The following is a 19,418-nucleotide window of genomic DNA, read 5'->3' as shown; positions in this document are numbered from 1 at the left end:
AAAAGTATTCCATGATTTTTTTTTTAAATCTCCAAATGTTTATTTATTCTATGATTTAATTTCAGAGTACATTGAGACATTAAACTGAGTACATTTCAATTAGAACTGGAAAAATGTAGGTGTTCTAAAGCTTTTGACCGGTAGTGTATTTTCCTTTCATGCTTTGGACTGGAGATGCATTCAGTAGCTTCTTATTACAAGCAATTATTCAGAAATTTCAAGTTAAGCTCTGAAAGACTTGCATTGGTCTAAGTAATGTGCTCATGTGGTCCAATAATTAAAACAACAACAATAACAAAAATATATGTTGTTGAGTACTGAAAGTAGTAGACCATCTTGTTGACTCAGAGTTGGAGTGGAGCAACAGTAGCTAGGAGTTACAGCAGGTTCTCATATCCTGACTTTGTCTCCCATCATTTACAAGATGAGTAAGCTTGACTTATTGTGAGCAATCCTAAGGTAATGAGACTTCCAGACCTAGAGAATTGTAGAGGAGTGTTTTGTTTTTTGTTCTCAGTTCCTGAATTTAATTTGTACCAGTAATTTGCAGTCTTTCCCAGTAACAGGAAGTTGCACAACGTTTTTTTTTTTTTTTTTTAAGCCATTTGTAATTTAAGTTATAAAGTATGATTTGTATAACTATTGGTAATTTATATATATGACTAGCATTCTGAAACACAGCAGTGTTAACTTACCAGGAAATGTAAATTTAAACATTTGCAGCACAGAGTGGTTTAAAAAAAGTGAGGAGTACAACCTAATGCATTATATCGAACAAAAAAAACACACATTACCCAAATACAGCAGCTGTGATAAATTGGATGAAGAATTACAAAAGGACACGTATAGAAAAAGCGTATGGTTAAACTAAGAATTTAAATATCCAATAATTATCATAAATCAAACAATCAGAGAGTATGACCCCAAAGAAAATTTAAAAAATAAAAATAAAATAAAAAAAGAATTGAAAAAAAACGATTTAACTAATAAAATACAAAATAAGTTTGAAAAACATTCACAAAACAATTAAAGACAAATTAAAGAATTAAAGAAAGGGTCCGTCCTAATATCACTACAATGTTCACTAATTCTTTTTATTTTGTTTTAATTGCCTCCTCGTCTTACCTACATAGGCAAAACCACATAGACATTTAAATAAATCACGTTCTACTAATTACACCCTACACGACTAGAATAGAACACATCGGATGCTTAGTTGGATGCGATAAAAGCTGCACCATTAGACAGACATATCTCCCATTTTAAAGCAATCAGCCTATAGCCGATATAATAATTTTTTTCCATACCATCCCAATACCGATTGGTGGCCGATCGATCGATGCATCCCTAGTCAAAAGGTAATGGAGGAAGAACTGCACTGCCATTCCAGTGTTAGCAGGGACAAAACTTGAAAGGAGAAATTCCCTGCGAAATTTGATGCTTTCTGCTGCTCTCAAGCCAGAAAACATCATTGGTGGCTTTGAGAGCACTGGAATATTCCCTGTATTCCGCATGGACAGACAAGTGTCCACAAATCATGCTCCTTTTTCTGAAGCACCTGTACAGACTTTCACAGACCCAACAGCCCCGGTCCGAATCCCAACAACTAGCACACTAGCAGAGCAAACCGTCTCTACAAATGCAACAATTTCATGTGATGGAAATTAGTCTCAGATAATATAAAAATACAATTTTAAATTGGTTAGGTTGGTTATTTAAGGTCTGAATTTAATAATCTATAAAATAAAACAAGTGCTTAATCAATACAATTTGAAGTATTTACTGTTAAAACTCTTGTGGGCTTCTTTGGGACACGTGGGCTTAAAGGGTACATATGTACCTTATAAGTCCACTCCGGACATATTTATTCTAATTTCGTCAATTTATGACAAAATCTACCACAAGTGTTTAGATGAGAGATTCATCTTTGATTTAATACCCACTTCATTGGGAAGAAATTCACATATTTATAAGAAAACATGTAAAACTTGTGGGCTTAATTGGGTCACTTCCCCTAATTGTTTTAAAATTTAAAATAATATACAGTTAGGTCCATAAATACTTGGACAGTGAGACAGTTGTCATCATTTTGGCTCTTTACGGCACCACACATTTTTATGTGTTCCCCCCAATTTTAGGGGCTCAAAAGTAATTGGACAAACTAACATAATCATTAATGAATTAAATTGTGAGTTTCAATACTTGGTTGCAAATCCTTTGCAGTCAATGACTGCCTGAAGTCTGGAACCCATAGACATCACCAGATGCTGGGTTTCTTCCCTGGTGATGCTCTGCCAGGCCTGCACTGCAGCTGTCTTTAGTTCCTGCTTGTTCTTGGGGCGTTTTGCCTTCAGTTTTGGATTAGAAATCAAAACAAACCAATCAGAGAAATAGCAAAAACATTAGGTGTGGCCAAATCAATTGTTTGGTACATTCTGAAAAAGAAAGAACACACTGGTGAACTCAGGAACACCAAAAGGCCCGGAAGACCACGGAAAACAACTGTGTTGGATGACAGAATAATTATTTCCCTGGTGAAGAAAATCGATGGGTTGCAAATGCAACCTCGGTTACCTGAAAAAGGAAGCACTAACCAAGGGGGAGGGGTTTCTGCGCACTTTCATAGTAAACATTTTTCAGGGCCACGCGAGCCGTCCAGGAGCGAGGACCATAGTCGCGCTGTACTGGAAACTGTCTGTAATCAGCATATATAAAGCAGGGCTACATACAGTGAGGGGAAAAAAGTATTTGATCCCCTGCTGATTTTGTACGTTTGCCCACTGACATAGAAATGATCAGTCTATAATTTTAATGGTAGGTGTATTTTAACAGTGAGAGACAGAATAACAACAAAAAAATCCAGAAAAACGCATTTCAAAAAAGTTATCAGTTGATTTACATGTTAATGAGGGAAATAAGTATTTGATCCCCTATCAATCAGCAAGATTTCTGGCTCCCAGGTGTCTTTTATACAGGTAACGAGCTGAGATTAGGAGCACTCTCTTAAAGGGAGTGCTCCTAATCTCAGCTCGTTACCTGTATAAAAGACACCTGTCCACAGAAGCAATCAATCAATCAGATTCCAAACTCTCCACCATGGCCAAGACCAAAGAGCTGTCCAAGGATGTCAGGGACAAGATTGTAGACCTACACAAGGATGGAATGGGCTACAAGACCATCGCCAAGCAGCTTGGTGAGAAGGTGACAACAGTTGGTGCGATTATTCACAAATGGAAGAAACACAAAATAACTGTCAGTCTCCCTCGGTCTGGGGCTCCATGCAAGATCTCACCTCGTGTAGTTTCAATGATCATGAGAACGGTGAGGAATCGGCCCAGAACTACACGGGAGGATCTTGTTAATGATCTCAAGGCAGCTGGGACCATAGTCACCAAGAAAACAATTGGTAACACACTATGCAGTGAAGGACTGAAATCCTGCAGCGCCTGCAAGGTCCCCCTGCTCAAGAAAGCACATGTACAGGCCCGTCTGAAGTTTGCCAACATCTGAGTGATTCAGAGGAGAACTGGGTGAAAGTGTTGTGGTCAGATGAGTCCAAAATCGAGCTCTTTGGCATCAACTCAACTCGCCGTGTTTGGAGGAGGAGGAATGACCCCAAGAACACCATCCCCACCATCAAACATGGAGGTGGAAACATTATGCTTTGGGGGTGTTTTTCAGGACAGGACAGGACAGGACAGGACAACTGCACCGAATCAAAGGGACGATGGACGGGGCCATGTACCGTCACATCTTGGGTGAGAACCTCCTTCCCTCACCCAGGGCATTGAAAATGGGTCGTGGATGGGTATTCTAGCATGACAATGACCCAAAACACACAGCCAAGGCAACAAAGGAGTGGCTCAAAAAGAAGCACATTAAGGTCCTGGAGTGGCCTAGCCAGTCTCCAGACCTTAATCCCATAGAAAATCTGTGGAGGGAGCTGAAGGTTCCATTTGCCAAACGTCAGCCTCGAAACCTTAATGACTTGGAGAGGATCTGCAAAGAGGAGTGGGACAAAATCCCTCCTGAGATGTGTGCAAACCTGGTGGCCAACTACAAGAAACGTCTGACCTCTGTGATTGCCAACAAGGGTTTTGCCACCAAGAACTTAAGTCAAAGGGGTCAAATACTTATTTCCCTCATTAACATGCAAATCAATTCATAACTTTTTTGAAATGCGTTTTTCTGGATTTTTTTGCTGTTATTCTGTCTCTCACTGTTAAAATACACCTACCATTAAAATTATAGACTGATCATTTCTTTGTCAGTGGGCAAACGTACAAAATCAGCAGGGGATCAAATACTTTTTTCCCTCACTGTAGGTCAGCTCTTACACCCTCCACTTACCATAGCAAGGCCGGCGGCTCTACTAGCACAGCTAGGCGAGCTGAGCCACATACAGGGCCAGCGGGCGCCTCCGTGGCGCAACATTGTCTGTTGGGCCAAGACAGGTTGCGTGCCTCCGCTGACAGCGGGGGTAAGGAGACAAGCGTGGCTATGGTGGAGTTAACCCACAAGAAGTCCACCAAGCCCGCTTCTGCCATGCCCTGGGTCCTGGCATAAGCTTCCCCTGTCCTTGGTAGGGCGGGAGCTGTTGAGAGGTGGTTCCATTTGGACCTGAGCTCTTCCAGGAGGTCAGGCAATAATGGGAGGGCCCATGCTGGCCACCGCGAGCGCTCACCCCTTTCTAACATGGAGAATGGCTGGGCAGGATCAGAGGGCCATGGGAGCTGGAGAGACTGCACTGCCCTATGGATCACTGCCAAGAAATCCCGGTCCTGTTCCGCAGGAGCTGGAGGGATGTCAATACTTGATGGAGGAGGAGGGGTGGTTGAGACAGGTGGCAGGTGCGGTGGCAGCAGGTGCGGGGAGCATGGCTGACTGAGCGGCAGCATGTCTGGATGAGGACGGGCTCAGGAGGAGGCGGAGATCCAGGACCTCAGAACCCCTACCGTCACTTGCCAGAGCGGGTGACCGGTTGGGGGGCGGGACCCCAGTTGCACCGTACCGGAACTGGAAGTCGCGGCCACATCGCGCCCGTTGTTGGTGCCCACACACAAGGGGCAGAGGACCTCCCCTCTCCAGGCGGGCAAGATGCGTTGGCCGCAAGTGGTACAGTGGCGGGGGTGAGAGGAGCTCATTGCCGAGTGCATACACGCATGAGCCTGAGATTGTGCCCCGGGACACGCAACAACTGAAACGCCGCTGCGACAAGTGGAACGCCTAGCGTGACTGGCCGCTGTAAGTGCATCTCCACTGGGCAATGTTAGCGGACACTGGTGCACTGCAACACACAACCGCACACAAACTTGCTTGTTGCTGGACAGAACACTGTGTATACACACACCAGAGTGTAGGATACAAGCGCCGCATAGGCCCATAGGCTTAACCACACCGTGTGTGCCAGGGACACCAGGTGACTCGGGGTCCGGGGTCTGGTGTCCGAGGGGGCAGAGTGTAGTAGACCACCAGCCGCAGCGGGATCTAAAACTGAGGCCCACACACATGGACAAGGAGGCATAGCAGAGCTCTTTCTCAGCGAGCTGAGAGAGCGAGATCTCCTACAGCCGCAGCCATGGGTAGTAGTGCGGGCGCAAGACAGTGGAAGAGCCCCCTCACACGGGCGAGATCTCTTACGACACACTGAGGCTTTAGGCCGGGCAGCCGGGCCTCAGATTTTACTGAGCCGCTGCTAGCGCTCCTGCTGTGAAGGGAGAAGCCCTATGGACAAAAATCCAGCACAGCACACAGTCGGAATATATAAGGCACTATATAGACACGGCTATTTATTTTTAAATGTCCTATTTGTGTTCCGAAACTGAACCCGAAAGTGCAGCTGGAGCTCGGAGCGCGGTGGAACAGAAATCGTATTAGCTATCAGTAATAACTTAAAGAACACGCATATAGAGACACACAGTAATAATATGGTGGTGAATGACACAGCCATGATGCCAACCAACCGCTATTAAGACTCTTAATGCACAATAATGCACAAGACACCAAGAGCTCACGTTAACGGGATGAAATGGCAAAATAAGACGAACCTGCGCTGATGTCACATTTTATGGAACATGAAGTGGGAAGGCACCTGTTCAGAGTGACATGCGCAGGTGCCAATTTCTTGTGTATTGCACTCAAAGCATGAAATCCCAAAATGCTGCTTCCCTCCCTGAAAGGGCAGAGAGAGTTAACATTAGACAAATCCAATTTATCGATATTTGAAAATGCCCATTTGGCACACCCAGCACATTTTACTGCACTTTGAAGTGCTCTTTCTTACATCTGCCTTCCAGTAATTGTATTATGCTGTCTCGGATGTTCCAGTTCTGTCTACCTGGAACAAGCTTTGATCCACGTGATTGGGTCAAAAGGGAGTTAGAAAAAGAGCTTTGGATGTGAAAAGAATGGAGAAATAATTTAATTGCTGAAGGAGGGGGTGGGGGGGATGAAGGTAGATAGTATTCTATTTAAAGCAATGTAGCACCAAACATTATGGACTGAAGTGGATTTTGGAATTATTTTCTGTTGCAAATAATTTGTATACAAATTATTTTAATCTACAGTTATCGCTGTAATTTGCCCCTCTCCTTCCATCCCTGGAATTCTTCCTTATTTTAACAATACACATAATGTGGTTGGAGTATCATTCCCACCCACACTTCTCATTAAAAGTTATTGAACGATTTGCCAAACAACCCGGGAATTTCAATATAGTGTCTCTCCTAATGGATGCTTTATGTTTCTCCACAAGCTTCACTGGCTTATCTGAAACTTGGGTAGTTAGGAACCTTTGACATGGATATATCCCTCGCTCAAGGAATTATAGATACTAGGTTAGCCTCTTCTGTAATAACCCCCACTCATTTTAATTGTCTCTTTGGAGACTTCAGGTCTTGTTCAACAAGGCTTTTACATTTCTTACTCCTTTGCCCTTTGCAATACATTTAAATTTTCCACTTGATTATGAAAAGCTTAGCCTGGGTACAGACTGTGTTCTCTTTTTCTGACCTTGATATGATGTGCCCCTACATACAAACCACAGGTGATGCTGGAATGGAGTGTGCTAGGGAGTGCTGTGAGCACATGTCTTTCAGTGTGAGGAGATGACTGGGGTATTTCTGTGTTTGTGTTGGTCAGAGGCCCTTATCAGCTTAGTAGCTCTGTAAGCAGGCTGGCTCTGTAATACTGTGGATTTCAACATCCGCTTATCAATACAACACATCTCGGCCCTGCAAGCTGTCAGACAGGCTGTGGGCAGGACACAGATGTCAGGGCAGCCTCTCTTTGACGTCATGTTGCCCAGGCCTGTCTCTCTTGCCTGTGTGGTTTCCCAGATTTACAGGCACATGATAATCCCTGAGGTAGCAAGAAGGAGGGCACTGTGGCTATTTCAGAGGTGGGGTGACACCATCCAGCTCTTCACCACATAGTAACACAGTATGTTCACATCTTCTATCAGTCCTTTATTAGCAGGAGTCTCCCTTATTGTAGTGTACTTTTTGGGATAACTGCCTGACCAGCTTGTCTTTCATCTTCTACAGATTTATTATTATACGTTTTATATATATATTTATCTATCTACCTTATATCTTTGTGATAAGAGAATGACCATTCAGGTAATTGCACCTAAAATTTTCCCTGATCCTGAACACTTGTAGTGGACAGGTATGTATGCTGGCTATAGGCTGCTTTACTCTCTATTGGGAGATAAATTGCTACTTAACCCTCAAGACAAAACAGGAGACACTTCTTCACACAGAGAGTTGTCACAATCTCGAAAAGACTCCCCAGCGATGTGGTTGAAGCTGAAAATTTGGGAACATTTAAAAATAGACAAGATAGGATCCTTGGATCATTTCGATACTAATGGACACCAAACAAGCACAATGGGTCAAATGGCCTCCTCTCATTTCTTATGTTCTTAACCTGTTCTGGTCAGCTTGATGAGCTTTGGGTGAAATACGCACCAGCCATGTTTGACATTTCAATTTCACAGATCTATACCTGTATATATCTAATACCTCCATAACTAAATTGTATTCAATGGCAGATGACGAGGTTAATTTCTACAATGTTTTAAACATTAAATTAAATATATGCCTTACAGACTAACTATGTATTTAAAATATATCCCATTTATACAATAGGGCCTATTTCGGTATATGAAACATAAGGATCACACATTTCTACTATATATTTGTTCTGCATGGGTGAGACATGCCTGCTTATATAGAGGAAAACACATTCTTCTTCTTCTTCTGATAATTGTAACGATGATAATCCTACATTTGGCTGTGTAATTATTTGTACTAGACATACTTGTTAAAATCCCTTTCTTGTGTTTTTATATATTTATTTTAATGATGGAGCTATTAAATAGTACCAGTAACACTGACACTGTGCTTTTCAATGAACAGCACCACACAGTAGCTCTAAAAACATCTGGCCCCAGGCTGAGCGCAATCAACAAACCGCAAACTTATTTGCCAGCCCACATCCTCTGCATTAGAACTATCAACACAATTAATGTGTTGAGGCCTACAGCTAAAGAAGAGGTGTTTTGACAATCAAGAAAATGCCCCCCCCCCCAAAAAAAAAAAAAAAAAACTAAACATATGTTACAGGACAACTTTCAATTATTTTACAAACATTCAGAAAAGCTCAAGAAGATGAAAATAATCTTTTATAAAGAAATGGAAAATTATTTGTTGTAGAGCAATGCTAATTTATATAATAACATGGTTAGATATATGTATTAATATTTCCCATTATCCCCTTATCCCTGGTACAGAAGACAGTCCTACATTCAGTCTTTTGCCTGTGCTGTTGACAATGTTGACCTATTTCAGCTGTAATTAAACCCTGTGAAAGTTATTGACTGCATATGAGTTTGTTGTGGGTGCTTGTTTATAAGTGCATCTGGAAAAGGTTTCCCGTAAGAATGTGGTGATTTTAAACTTTGAACTGCCCCCATTTGAGGCATAGGGTGGTAGAAGTTCCTAAATGTCTCTGAAGTGTATACTAAAATGAGTGTGGGGTTTCATGAGCTAAATGGTACAGTTGTTGATTGCCCACTTCAGTACAGGAAGGAATGGTTCATTATGTAGGAAACCTGAATCCAAAAATTAAGCGCAACCTTAATTACATAGAGAACAGGGGCCAGATACATAAAACTCCTTAAGTGTTGAATAATGTATTACATCTAGCAGCTTTCAACTTAACTAAGCATGTTTAACACGTTAACATGTTGTTGTAGTTTGTTGCAATGCCTTTAAACTCAAGAAATTTATGACGGCTTTATTGAAGTTCTATGCAACGGACCACACGACTTCAGCTTGAAATCCAAGATATTTCTTGAGATTTTTACATTATGTAGGCATCCTAATAATGTCTCATTTAGCCGATACTTTTATTCAAAACAGATGGCAGGATGCTGAAGAAGGACTAGGCTGTAAAAAGCTCTGCTGCAGTTACGTACCTTAAGATTTTAGTTAACATGCAAGTCAGGCAGAACAAAGGCCTTCATCTTAAGGCAACCTGGTAACAAATCCTTGATCATAACCGCTGGACCACCTAACAGACTGACTAACCTGAAATGTTTTGGAGAAAAGTTTAGAAATTAATAATAACTATGCCGAACATTGAAATTAAACAACATGTTAAGTGCCATACCAAAAGCAAGCAGAGCCCTCGTACAGATTCCTGATGCCTACAACAGAAATGACAAGACAGATACACTGTTACAGATAAATTACTTCCAGAACGGCAACAGTATCACAGAACCGACAGATCCTGTGAAAGTGTGGTGATCTGAGGTTTGATTTTGTTAGATTTCCATAGCTGCTGCAAAACTCCTCTGTAGGTACTCAAAACTTCCCCAGGGTGCTTGATAGGAGTATTTTTAGCCTGGCTTTTTGGTGGTTTGCATGTGGAATCGCTGAACTGTACTGAGGAAAGCGCACAGCTGTCATACTCTGGCTGTGTGCATGTTTCTGTCTTTTATGTACATCAATTAACTCAGTCAGAATAGAGTAGAGATGAATTTTTCTGGAACACTTTGTCACATTACTACAAAAAGGGAAGAAGTTGTTTAAACCCAAGCCTGGCACTTGCTTAAAAAATATTGAATCTGCAGGAGTCTTAACCCCTCAGTGACAGGGCTACTTGTTTTCAGCATGTGGGAAACAAATTGCACTTTTGATAAGGGCTCGGATGCACTGGAGAGCTGACAGGTTTAAATGAACAACTTAAGATTTATGCTTTCGTTTCCAAGCCTCACTGGGATAATGCATGCCTGTCAAATGTATTTGCATGAAAGGATCAAAACAATTTCCCATTATGCCAACTTCAAAAGGCAATATCCCAGCCTGTAAAAGAATGATCGAGCTCTCCGCTTATTGATGACTTGCTTCAAACCCCCCTAACAAGATCGTGCAGTGCAATCACATGGGATTTATTTATTTATTTATTTTTAGAGGACTTGGTGCTTTGTGGCCTGCATATGAAAGCAATTGCGATAATGTAGCAGGAAGTACAAAAGTGAGTAATACATTTTACACACATGCTCGTAAATTCGACGCAGCACTTTCCAAAACCAAAAAAAGTCTAAACTGAGCAATCTGGTAATTTTTGTTGATTTTGTTACCTCTATAGTTCCCCTATGCTGCCCCCCCGCCTCAGGAGCCAGTGAAGACCTTACGGAGCCTGATTAACATTCGCAAGGACACCCTTAGACTAGTCCGGTAAGTTTCCCCATTGGTGGCATAATAAGGAATGGCAGCCTAAAGATATTGAATCATGTTTTTGCTTAAGGCATGTCATTAATTTTTTATGCCACTTTGCTCTATTGTTTGTACAAACTGCATGTCACGCCACTTAACATTATGTTCAATATGCCCACTTAGGCTTTCACTATCATTGTTATTTCAAAACATTACAAAGGGCAGTAGTACAAAATATAATAATCATATATCCATGTACAATGAGCTAACAAGTGCAGACAATAATACAGTTAAGTCCTAAGTATGTGCTACAGGGAGGGGTCATGGGAGAAGTTGCAGTAAAAGGATATAAGCATTACCCTAGGCTTTGATCTGGTTTGATACAGTGTAGGATATTATCAACTGACATAATAAATGGTTTTGAGGACATTCCTAGACCTCCTGAGGTAAAGACTCTTGGAATATTGGCAAGTGACATAGAAAAATGGGTCATCCTCAACTGTCATGGAGGATTTAAGAAGTGTGTATGTGTGTGTGCACAGGTGTGGTGAGGAGGTGAAGACGCCCAGGGAGGAAGTGGGTGGAAAGAGCAGGGCCTGCTACAATGTGGAGTTCACCTTTGACGCTGACACCCAGGTTGCTATCACGATCTACTACCAGGCCACGGAGGAGTTCCACAATGGAGTTCCCATGTAAGTTGTCCCAGTCCCAGCTTTCTGTGGGCTCTGCTACAAAACATGCTTTATTTTTCCCTCAAAACTATGATTAAGAAAGGTACCCACCTGTCTAGTGACACCTTTTGAAATGTTAGCTGTCAACAGTGTATCCGTATAGCAGGACAAATGTGCAACTTTGATCTTTTATATCTGTGTCATTTTAATTTTTTATTAATTTCAAGATGCACGTGGGGTTCAGTAAGCATTAACGGCATATATTTCTTGGCCGTAGGAATACATACTGTACATTTTACACATCAGTATTTTATTATTATTATTTATATTCTTCTTATTAGGGATTTTTCTTTTAAATTATATCACCATCATCATCATCAACAAAATAAACAGCAAGATAGCAACGTCAAATAAAATCAATCAATATTGTATCAATCAATTTCAATTTAGTATATCTCTCTGCTGGGTAGCCACAGAAGGGGCATCTTTTACATAGGCTGGAAAAGCATTCCACAGTTTCAGGGCCCTATAAATAAATGCTCTGCCATTTGTGGTTTTCTTTTGTATTTTTGGGATCACCAGATAACTGGCTTCCTGGGATCGCAATGGCCAACCTGAAGTGTATTTGATAAGATGATGTTTTAAATAGAATGGTGCCAGTCCCTTGAGTCCTTGAAATGCTAATGGCTAGGAGGACTTTGAAATCTATCCTGTAGGACACTGGAACCCAGTGAATAGAAGCTAATACCAGAGTGATATTTTGATGTTTCTTTGTTTTGGTTAAGATCCTTGCAGCAGCATTTTGAATTAATTGAAGTGCAGAACTAGAACATAAGAAGAAGGACATAAGAAAGTTTACAAATGAGAGGAGACCATTCGACCCATCATGCTTGTTTGGTGTCCATTAATAACTAAGTGATCCAATGATACTGTCCTGTCTATTTTTGACTGTACCCAAATTGTCGCTTCAACCACATCACTGGGGAGTTTGTTCCAGATTGTGACGACTCTCTGTGTGAAGAAGTGTCTCCTGTTTTCCATCTTGAATGCCTTGAAGCCCAATTTCAATTTGTGTCCCCGGGTGCGTGCGTGCCTGCTAAAAAGCTCCTCTGGTTTGATGTGATCGATGCCTTTCATGATTTTGAGCACTTGAATCAAGTCCCCACGTAGTCTCCTCTGTTCCAGGGTGAAAAGGTTCAGTTCCTCAGTCTCTCAGTAGGACATTCCCTTCAGACCTGGAAGAAGTCTGGTTGCTCTCCTCTGAACTGCCTCTAGAGCAGCGATATCTTTCTTGAAGTGTGGAGCCCAGAACTGTCCACAGTATCCAGATGAGCTCTAACTAGTGCATTGTACAGTCTGAACATTACTGCCCTTGTTTTAAATTCTACACTTTTGACAATATACCCTAACGTCCTGTTTGCCTTTTTTATTGCTTCCCCACTTTGTTTGGATGGAGAAAGTGAGGAGTCCACATAGACTCCTAGGTCTTTCTCATGCATTACTTCATCTAGTTCTACTACTATTACTCCCATAGTGTAATTATAGTGGACATTTTTGTTAATTGCATGTAATACTTTGCACTTGTCCACATTGAATTTCATCTGCCAGGTGTCGGCCCACAACTGAATATTATCCAAGTCCCTTTGAATAACCTGTGCTGCCAAGATTGTATCTGCTGAGCCACCTATTTTAGTATCATCTGCAAATTTGACAAGTTTGCTAACTATCCCTGAGTTCAGATCATTCATATAGATTAGAAAAAGCAAAGGCCCTAGTACTGATCCCTGTGGAACTCCACTAACAACCTCACTCCAGTTAGAAGCGACTCCTCTAATCGACACCCTCTGTATCCTATACATCAACCAGTTCATTCAGTTCTACTTACATTACCCTGAATGCCTACAGCTTCCAATTTGAGGATCAGTCTTTGGTGTGGAACCTTATCAAAAGCTTTTTGAATATAGATCTATTTGTGCTACTTGAGAGAAAGGCATTACAGTAATACCAATCTAGATGTAACAAACACCTGTATCAATTTCTCAGTGTCATGTAATGAAAGAAATTGCCTTAATTTTGCAATGTTTCTATCTTGGAGGTTCCACGTCATCTCCTTAAGGGTAAAGTTAAAGTGGTCATTATTCAGTCCAAGATGAACATTTAGATTTTTGTCCCCTAGAATCAAGACTAATTAGAGTTTAGCATGAGGACATTTTTTGCTATCCAGGGTTTAAACTTAGACAGACAACAGAGTAGTGTTTGTATAGCTCTGGTATTGTTTGTGTTTCTGACATATATAATTGTGTCGTTGGCGTAGCTGTGAAAATTAACAGTTTGGGAGTGTGTGAATGTCTTTGTGTGTGTGTGAGAGAGAGATAGAGATGCATCTCCTCACCCTTGTGTCCAATTTCATTTAAATTTCTAAAACCACTCTCATCCTGTTTAGAGCATGACTTTTTCCTCTGTCCTCTGGTGGAAAGTGTGTTTTCTGGGTCAGTGTAGAGGCCTCCAGAAGCAGTACTGACAGGGCTCTTGGTGTTTCTGCAGGTACATCCCCCAGGACAACTCCCTGCAGTCTGAGACGGTGCATTTCAAGAGAGGCGTCTGCCAGCAGTTCTGCCTGCCCTCCCATTCCATCAACCTGTCTGAGTGGAATGATGAAGAGGTACCCAGGGATAGAGGGATTGGAGGGGAAAGGGGGACCCAGGAAAAAAACAGCTGCTGGATTTGCTGTTCATGTATTTCATGTTGTCTATACACAGTCACCATTGTAGAGCCAATCATTGACATTAGCAGTCATAAGGGTTGGCATTACAAAGGAACTTGGTAGAGAGAGAGAGAGAATCGTATATCTATGAGAGATTGCAGGTTTAGAGAGTGAGATACAGACATTGTCAGTCCCATAGACTTTGCAATAGCACAGAATGCTTCTTAGGTAGGATCTTAATCCCTGCTTTCAGAGCTTGGGTATTGTGCAATACTTTAAAACAGATTATATTTCAATTTCCTCTTTAAGGGGTTATTATCTCCTTTTTATTTTAATCATGCACATGTTAGATGCTCTTGCAAATACATTTCAAGGAAATTAAGTGAAAGCTCTGTGTGTAGGCTACACATTGCTGTAAGCCTTAATTAGTCTATTCACACAAATCAAGAATTCAGTTAGGAGCTTAGGTGGAATGAAATGCAGACTCAATAGCTAAGTCGGTAAATTATGTGTCAGGACCAATCAGTATATCCTACAATCTTTTAACTATGGAGCGCTCTGTGGTTTTATGAAGCTCTTAATGATTTTTCTCTGTCTCCTTGCAGTTGCTGTTCGATATGGATAGGGACACCTACCCCATGGTTGTGCAGGCCGTAGTGGACGAGGGAGAGGGTAGGATGGCACCTCTTGCTCACTGTTTCATATTGATCCATGAGTAAAATAAGGCAGGCAGAAACAATGATGGGTGTTGGATCTGTGAAAAGAATCCACCTTTTTCACTAAAACTATTGTTTAATCCTCAAATAGTGCTAAGATGGTATTCTCTTTCTTATTAGAAGTTTGTTTGTGTGTGATTTGATTTCTGTCATGTTATACCCCTATCAAATATCATGCTAACTGACTGGCCGTGACTTCAGTAAGTGTGTACAGAGCTTTGGCCAAACTTTTCTCTCTGAAAACATCAAACGAGCACAAAAAATACGATGAGGGACACTTAACAATAGTTCCTGGGATTCCTCCAAAAAAATAAAGAAAAAAACAATTGCAACATTTATATATTAACTCTTTCATAATGTTAACCAAAATTTGCCATTACAGAATAGCCAGTACTAGGTAATTCAATTAGAAATCTTTTTAAAATAGAAGTAATTAGTAGAAAAAGCTTTCCGTTGTTCAGTTTCAAAAGCCCCTGTAGTAAATCTGGTGAAAGAATGGCACCGTTCTTCATAAATGCAGAACACTATCAATCTGGACAACAGCCCATTAATTTTGAGTCAGAATATACACTCACCTAAAGGATTATTAGGAACACCATACTAATACTGTGTTTGACCCCCTTTCGCCTTCAGAACTGCCTTAATTCTACGTGGCATTGATTCAACAAGGTGCTGAAAGCATTCTTTAGAAATGTTGGCCCATATTGATAGGATAGCATCTTGCAGTTGATGGAGATTTGTGGGATGCACATCCAGGGCACGAAGCTCCCATTCCACCACATCCCAAAGATGCTCTATTGGGTTGAGATCTGGTGACTGTGGGGGCCAGTTTAGTACAGTGAACTCATTGTCATGTTCAAGAAACCAATTTGAAATGATTCGACCTTTGTGACATGGTGCATTATCCTGCTGGAAGTAGCCATCAGAAGATGGGTACATGGTGGTCATAAGGGGATGGACATGGTCAGAAACAATGCTCAGGTAGGCCGTGGCATTTAAACGATGCCCAATTGGCACTATGGGGCCTAAAGTGTGCCAAGAAAACATCCCCCACACCATTACACCACCACCACCAGCCTGCACAGTGGTAACAAGGCATGATGGATCCATGTTCTCATTCTGTTTACGCCAAATTCTGACTCTACCATCTGAATGTCTCAACAGAAATCGAGACTCATCAGACCAGGCAACATTTGTCCAGTCTTCAACTGTCCAATTTTGGTGAGCTTGTGCAAATTGTAGCCTCTTTTTCCTATTTGTAGTGGAGATGAGTGGTACCCGGTGGGGTCTTCTGCTGTTGTAGCCCATCCGCCTCAAGGTTGTACGTGTTGTGGCTTCACAAATGCTTTGCTGCATACCTCGGTTGTAACGAGTGGTTATTTCAGTCAAAGTTGCTCTTCTATCAGCTTGAATCAGTCGGCCCATTCTCCTCTGACCTCTAGCATCAACAAGGCATTTTCGCCCACAGGACTGCCGCATACTGGATGTTTTTCCCTTTTCACACCATTCTTTGTAAACCCTAGAAATGGTTGTGCGTGAAAATCCCAGTAACTGAGCAGATTGTGAAATACTCAGACCGGCCCGTCTGGCACCAACAACCATGCCACGCTCAAAATTGCTTAAATCACCTTTCTTTCCCATTCAGACATTCAGTTTGGAGTTCAGGAGATTGTCTTGACCAGGACCACACCCCTAAATGCATTGAAGCAACTGCCATGTGATTGGTTGGTTAGATAATTGCATTAATGAGAAATTGAACAGGTGTTCCTAATAATCCTTTAGGTGAGTGTAGAACATGTACAAATCATATAAGAAGCAAACCATCGCTCAGTGCTTTGTAAAACGTTATTTAAAAAAAAACATAATTTTACTAGTTACCCATGTAGGTTATAATGGATTAAATATAGCCATGGGAACTGGTTCTTTTAATTTCAAATACATATTAATACATGCAATTTGCAGCTGCTGATCTAGTGTTACCATTACATATTCTTGATAAGGGAAGCCATGCTGGTTGATTTTTGTCACAGTTTTTTGTTTACTTTTTTTCCCGGTTCTTAGAACATTTAGGTCATTCCCATGTGCTTCTGGCCACCTTTGAGAAGGTAAGTGGAAGAGCCTTTGAGCATTGGTTGGTGATGGTGGGAGATCTATAGATTATTATTTTTTGATTTCTTGGCAGACGCCCTTATCCAGGGCGACTTACAACATAAGTGAAATGCAAAGTGCAAGAATATTTCTTGTACTGTCATACAGAGGAAGCAATCATGTAGAAAAGACATCTCCACTCCAGGACAGTTGGGCAGAGAATCGTAAAATAAATCAATGTCTGTATGAATTGACTCCATTAGAAAAAAGAGGGTATGCATTCCTCTAGAGTGTTTCCCCAGGAAGCTAAAGGCAAAGCAACATGGGGTGGGACTGTTGAATTAGCTTGGCGTCTGGAAGATGTCTGGAGCATTCTGGAACGTCCTTGAGAGTAGCAGACACTGCCATGGTGTTAAACTAGTGGTGCCTATATGTGTAGCTAAGCTAAGGTGTAGCAAAACCTGGCATGCTTAAGACTAAAACATCAGCTCATGTCATTGCAGCATATGGATGGAAGTTACTGTGTGAAGCCACTGAAACAAAAGCAAGTGGTGAGTATCTTACTTTCAGTTTATAACTACTGGCAGCCATCCCTTTGCACCTAACAGAATAGATCTGAAAGGATTGCTTTTCCTCTACCCATGTTCAGGCCACTCTGTCCATCCTGCTTGTTTGGTGTCATGTAGTTAATAGATACCAGAAATTAATCGGATGATAATGACGAGTGTGAGGCTTGGTTCTGACATCTGTGTCTGTCTTGCATAGGTGGATGGAGTCAGTTACCTCCTCCAGGAGATCTACGGCATCGAGAACAAGTACAACACACAGGAGTCTAAGGTACTGGACAGTGAGACTGGTAAATATCAGGGTTTAGGTAGGGTCAGAGGTCAGGGACTAAAAAGCAGGAAGTTATGTCTCAGGTGGATGCCTTTGGGCTTGATATGCTTCAATCTATATACATTCAACACAAGAATCTAGCCACCAGGGCCTGGACTCCCCAGTGCCTGTGTTGCACTGTGCTGAAAGTGACACTACATACAGGTTTGCAATATATTCAATACATAATTAATAGCAATCACTTGCTTCACAGTGGAAGGGAGAACACAGGGGGAAATAAGAGGCAGTGTGGTTGAGAGATTAGACTGAGAGGGTTTGTTATTTGAGCTAAAGGCCTACTAGGCATTTTACCTTATTAGCTGTGAAGGGGGGCAGCTCAGCAGCACATTGCCTCTGTCTGGACCCAGCACTAGGACTACACAAGTTACAAAGAGAGAGCCACTGTAGAAAAAATAGTCTGCCCAATTTAGACAAAACTTCTCCTAGAGAAGACATGAATGTATACACTTCAGCCACTCAGAGCTCAATTGATGCAGCCCTTGAGCATAATACATTCTTAATTATTATTGTAGTGTAGTGTCCTGTCAGTCAGTCAATATTAATGTTTTGTAGTGTCCTCTCAGTCAGTGTCGGTGTGGCAATTTGTAAGAGTAGCCTCTATGTTTCTTAGTGCTGTCCTTGCCCTGTTTTAGGTAGCAGATGATGAAATCAGCGACAACAGCGCAGAGTGCGTGGTTTGCCTGTCAGATGTCCGAGACACCCTCATTCTGCCCTGCCGCCACCTCTGCCTCTGCAATGCCTGTGCAGACACCCTGCGTTACCAGGCCAACTGCTGCCCCATCTGCAGACTGCGTAAGACTACGGCCACATACCTTCGCCAACGCCTCCTGTTTCATCACTAATAGCAGTGAAAGGGTCGGGTCACCAGGCTCTGAAAACAGCACGGTGCTCAGGGGCCTTTCCAAAGCACTAGCCATGCTGAGAGCTCTCATTCGCAACAATGAAATGGTTTTAATCGTCCGTGCCAAAGTCTCACTTCACTCAGTTTGATTAAATACAAAGCACAGTTTAACTGAAATTCCTCCTTTTGTGAGGACTGATGAGAAAATTCTTGGTCTGCTTAGCTTTAGAACCACACACAATTCTCCAGCTGAAGTACTTATCTATTAGTTCTTCCAGAAGCATTTTTTTGTTCTAAATTATTTCTAAGTGGTTTCTCACAGATAATGTGCACTTCCTTTCCTGGTTTTGTTGAGATCAGAAGAAAATGTATGAAGGAATTCGAGGGACTGCAAAGATTCGCACTGATGCACTGAAATGCCAGACATTTGCAGGGATCGCAGTTAAAACCCTGATACAGGTCAAGGCCATATATAAATATAAACCCAACCTGTGGGGTTTTAATAATTAATGTTAGTTTGGTTAACACTGAGTTTAAAATCACTGTCCTTAAGAAAATGTAATGGGGGAAATTGGGAATTTTCAGACATTGTTTGAATTCAGTGATCCAAACAAATGCTACATTTACTTTTTGTTTTTCCTTCAATTACATTTTTTTTTTTACATTGCAAATAAAATCACAATATAAGAAGGCTACCCAGTGATGGTTAAAGGGTATATACACATTTTATTGTTTTCCACAGGAACTGTATCTGTTGTTAATTTGGAGATAAAAAAC

The 19,418-nt window shown here is 41.5% G+C and overlaps 1 protein-coding gene across 5 annotated transcripts in view; it reads left to right on the top strand.

Annotated features, from left to right (window-relative positions):
- Window positions 1-19,418, top strand: part of rnf157 (ring finger protein 157) — a 45,613-nt gene that overhangs the window by 9,077 nt on the left and 17,118 nt on the right. For 4 of the 5 annotated variants that reach the window (XM_066704796.1, XM_066704793.1, XM_066704795.1 and 1 more), the window contains exons 3-11: window positions 10,657-10,745; window positions 11,267-11,416; window positions 13,940-14,057; window positions 14,705-14,771; window positions 15,980-16,036; window positions 16,877-16,920; window positions 17,407-17,454; window positions 17,669-17,740; window positions 18,433-18,592. In XM_066704796.1, the coding sequence (XP_066560893.1) occupies window positions 10,657-10,745; window positions 11,267-11,416; window positions 13,940-14,057; window positions 14,705-14,771; window positions 15,980-16,036; window positions 16,877-16,920; window positions 17,407-17,454; window positions 17,669-17,740; window positions 18,433-18,592 (805 nt within the window). The remainder of the gene's footprint in view (window positions 1-10,656; window positions 10,746-11,266; window positions 11,417-13,939; window positions 14,058-14,704; window positions 14,772-15,979; window positions 16,037-16,876; window positions 16,921-17,406; window positions 17,455-17,668; window positions 17,741-18,432; window positions 18,593-19,418) is intronic. The other variant, XM_066704794.1, reaches the window with a different exon arrangement.

Source organism: Amia ocellicauda, chromosome 5 (assembly GCF_036373705.1).
Source record: "Amia ocellicauda isolate fAmiCal2 chromosome 5, fAmiCal2.hap1, whole genome shotgun sequence".
NCBI lineage: Eukaryota > Metazoa > Chordata > Actinopteri > Amiiformes > Amiidae > Amia > Amia ocellicauda.
Note: the sequence above shows the minus strand (reverse complement) of the source record. Positions and strands in the feature narration are given on the sequence as shown.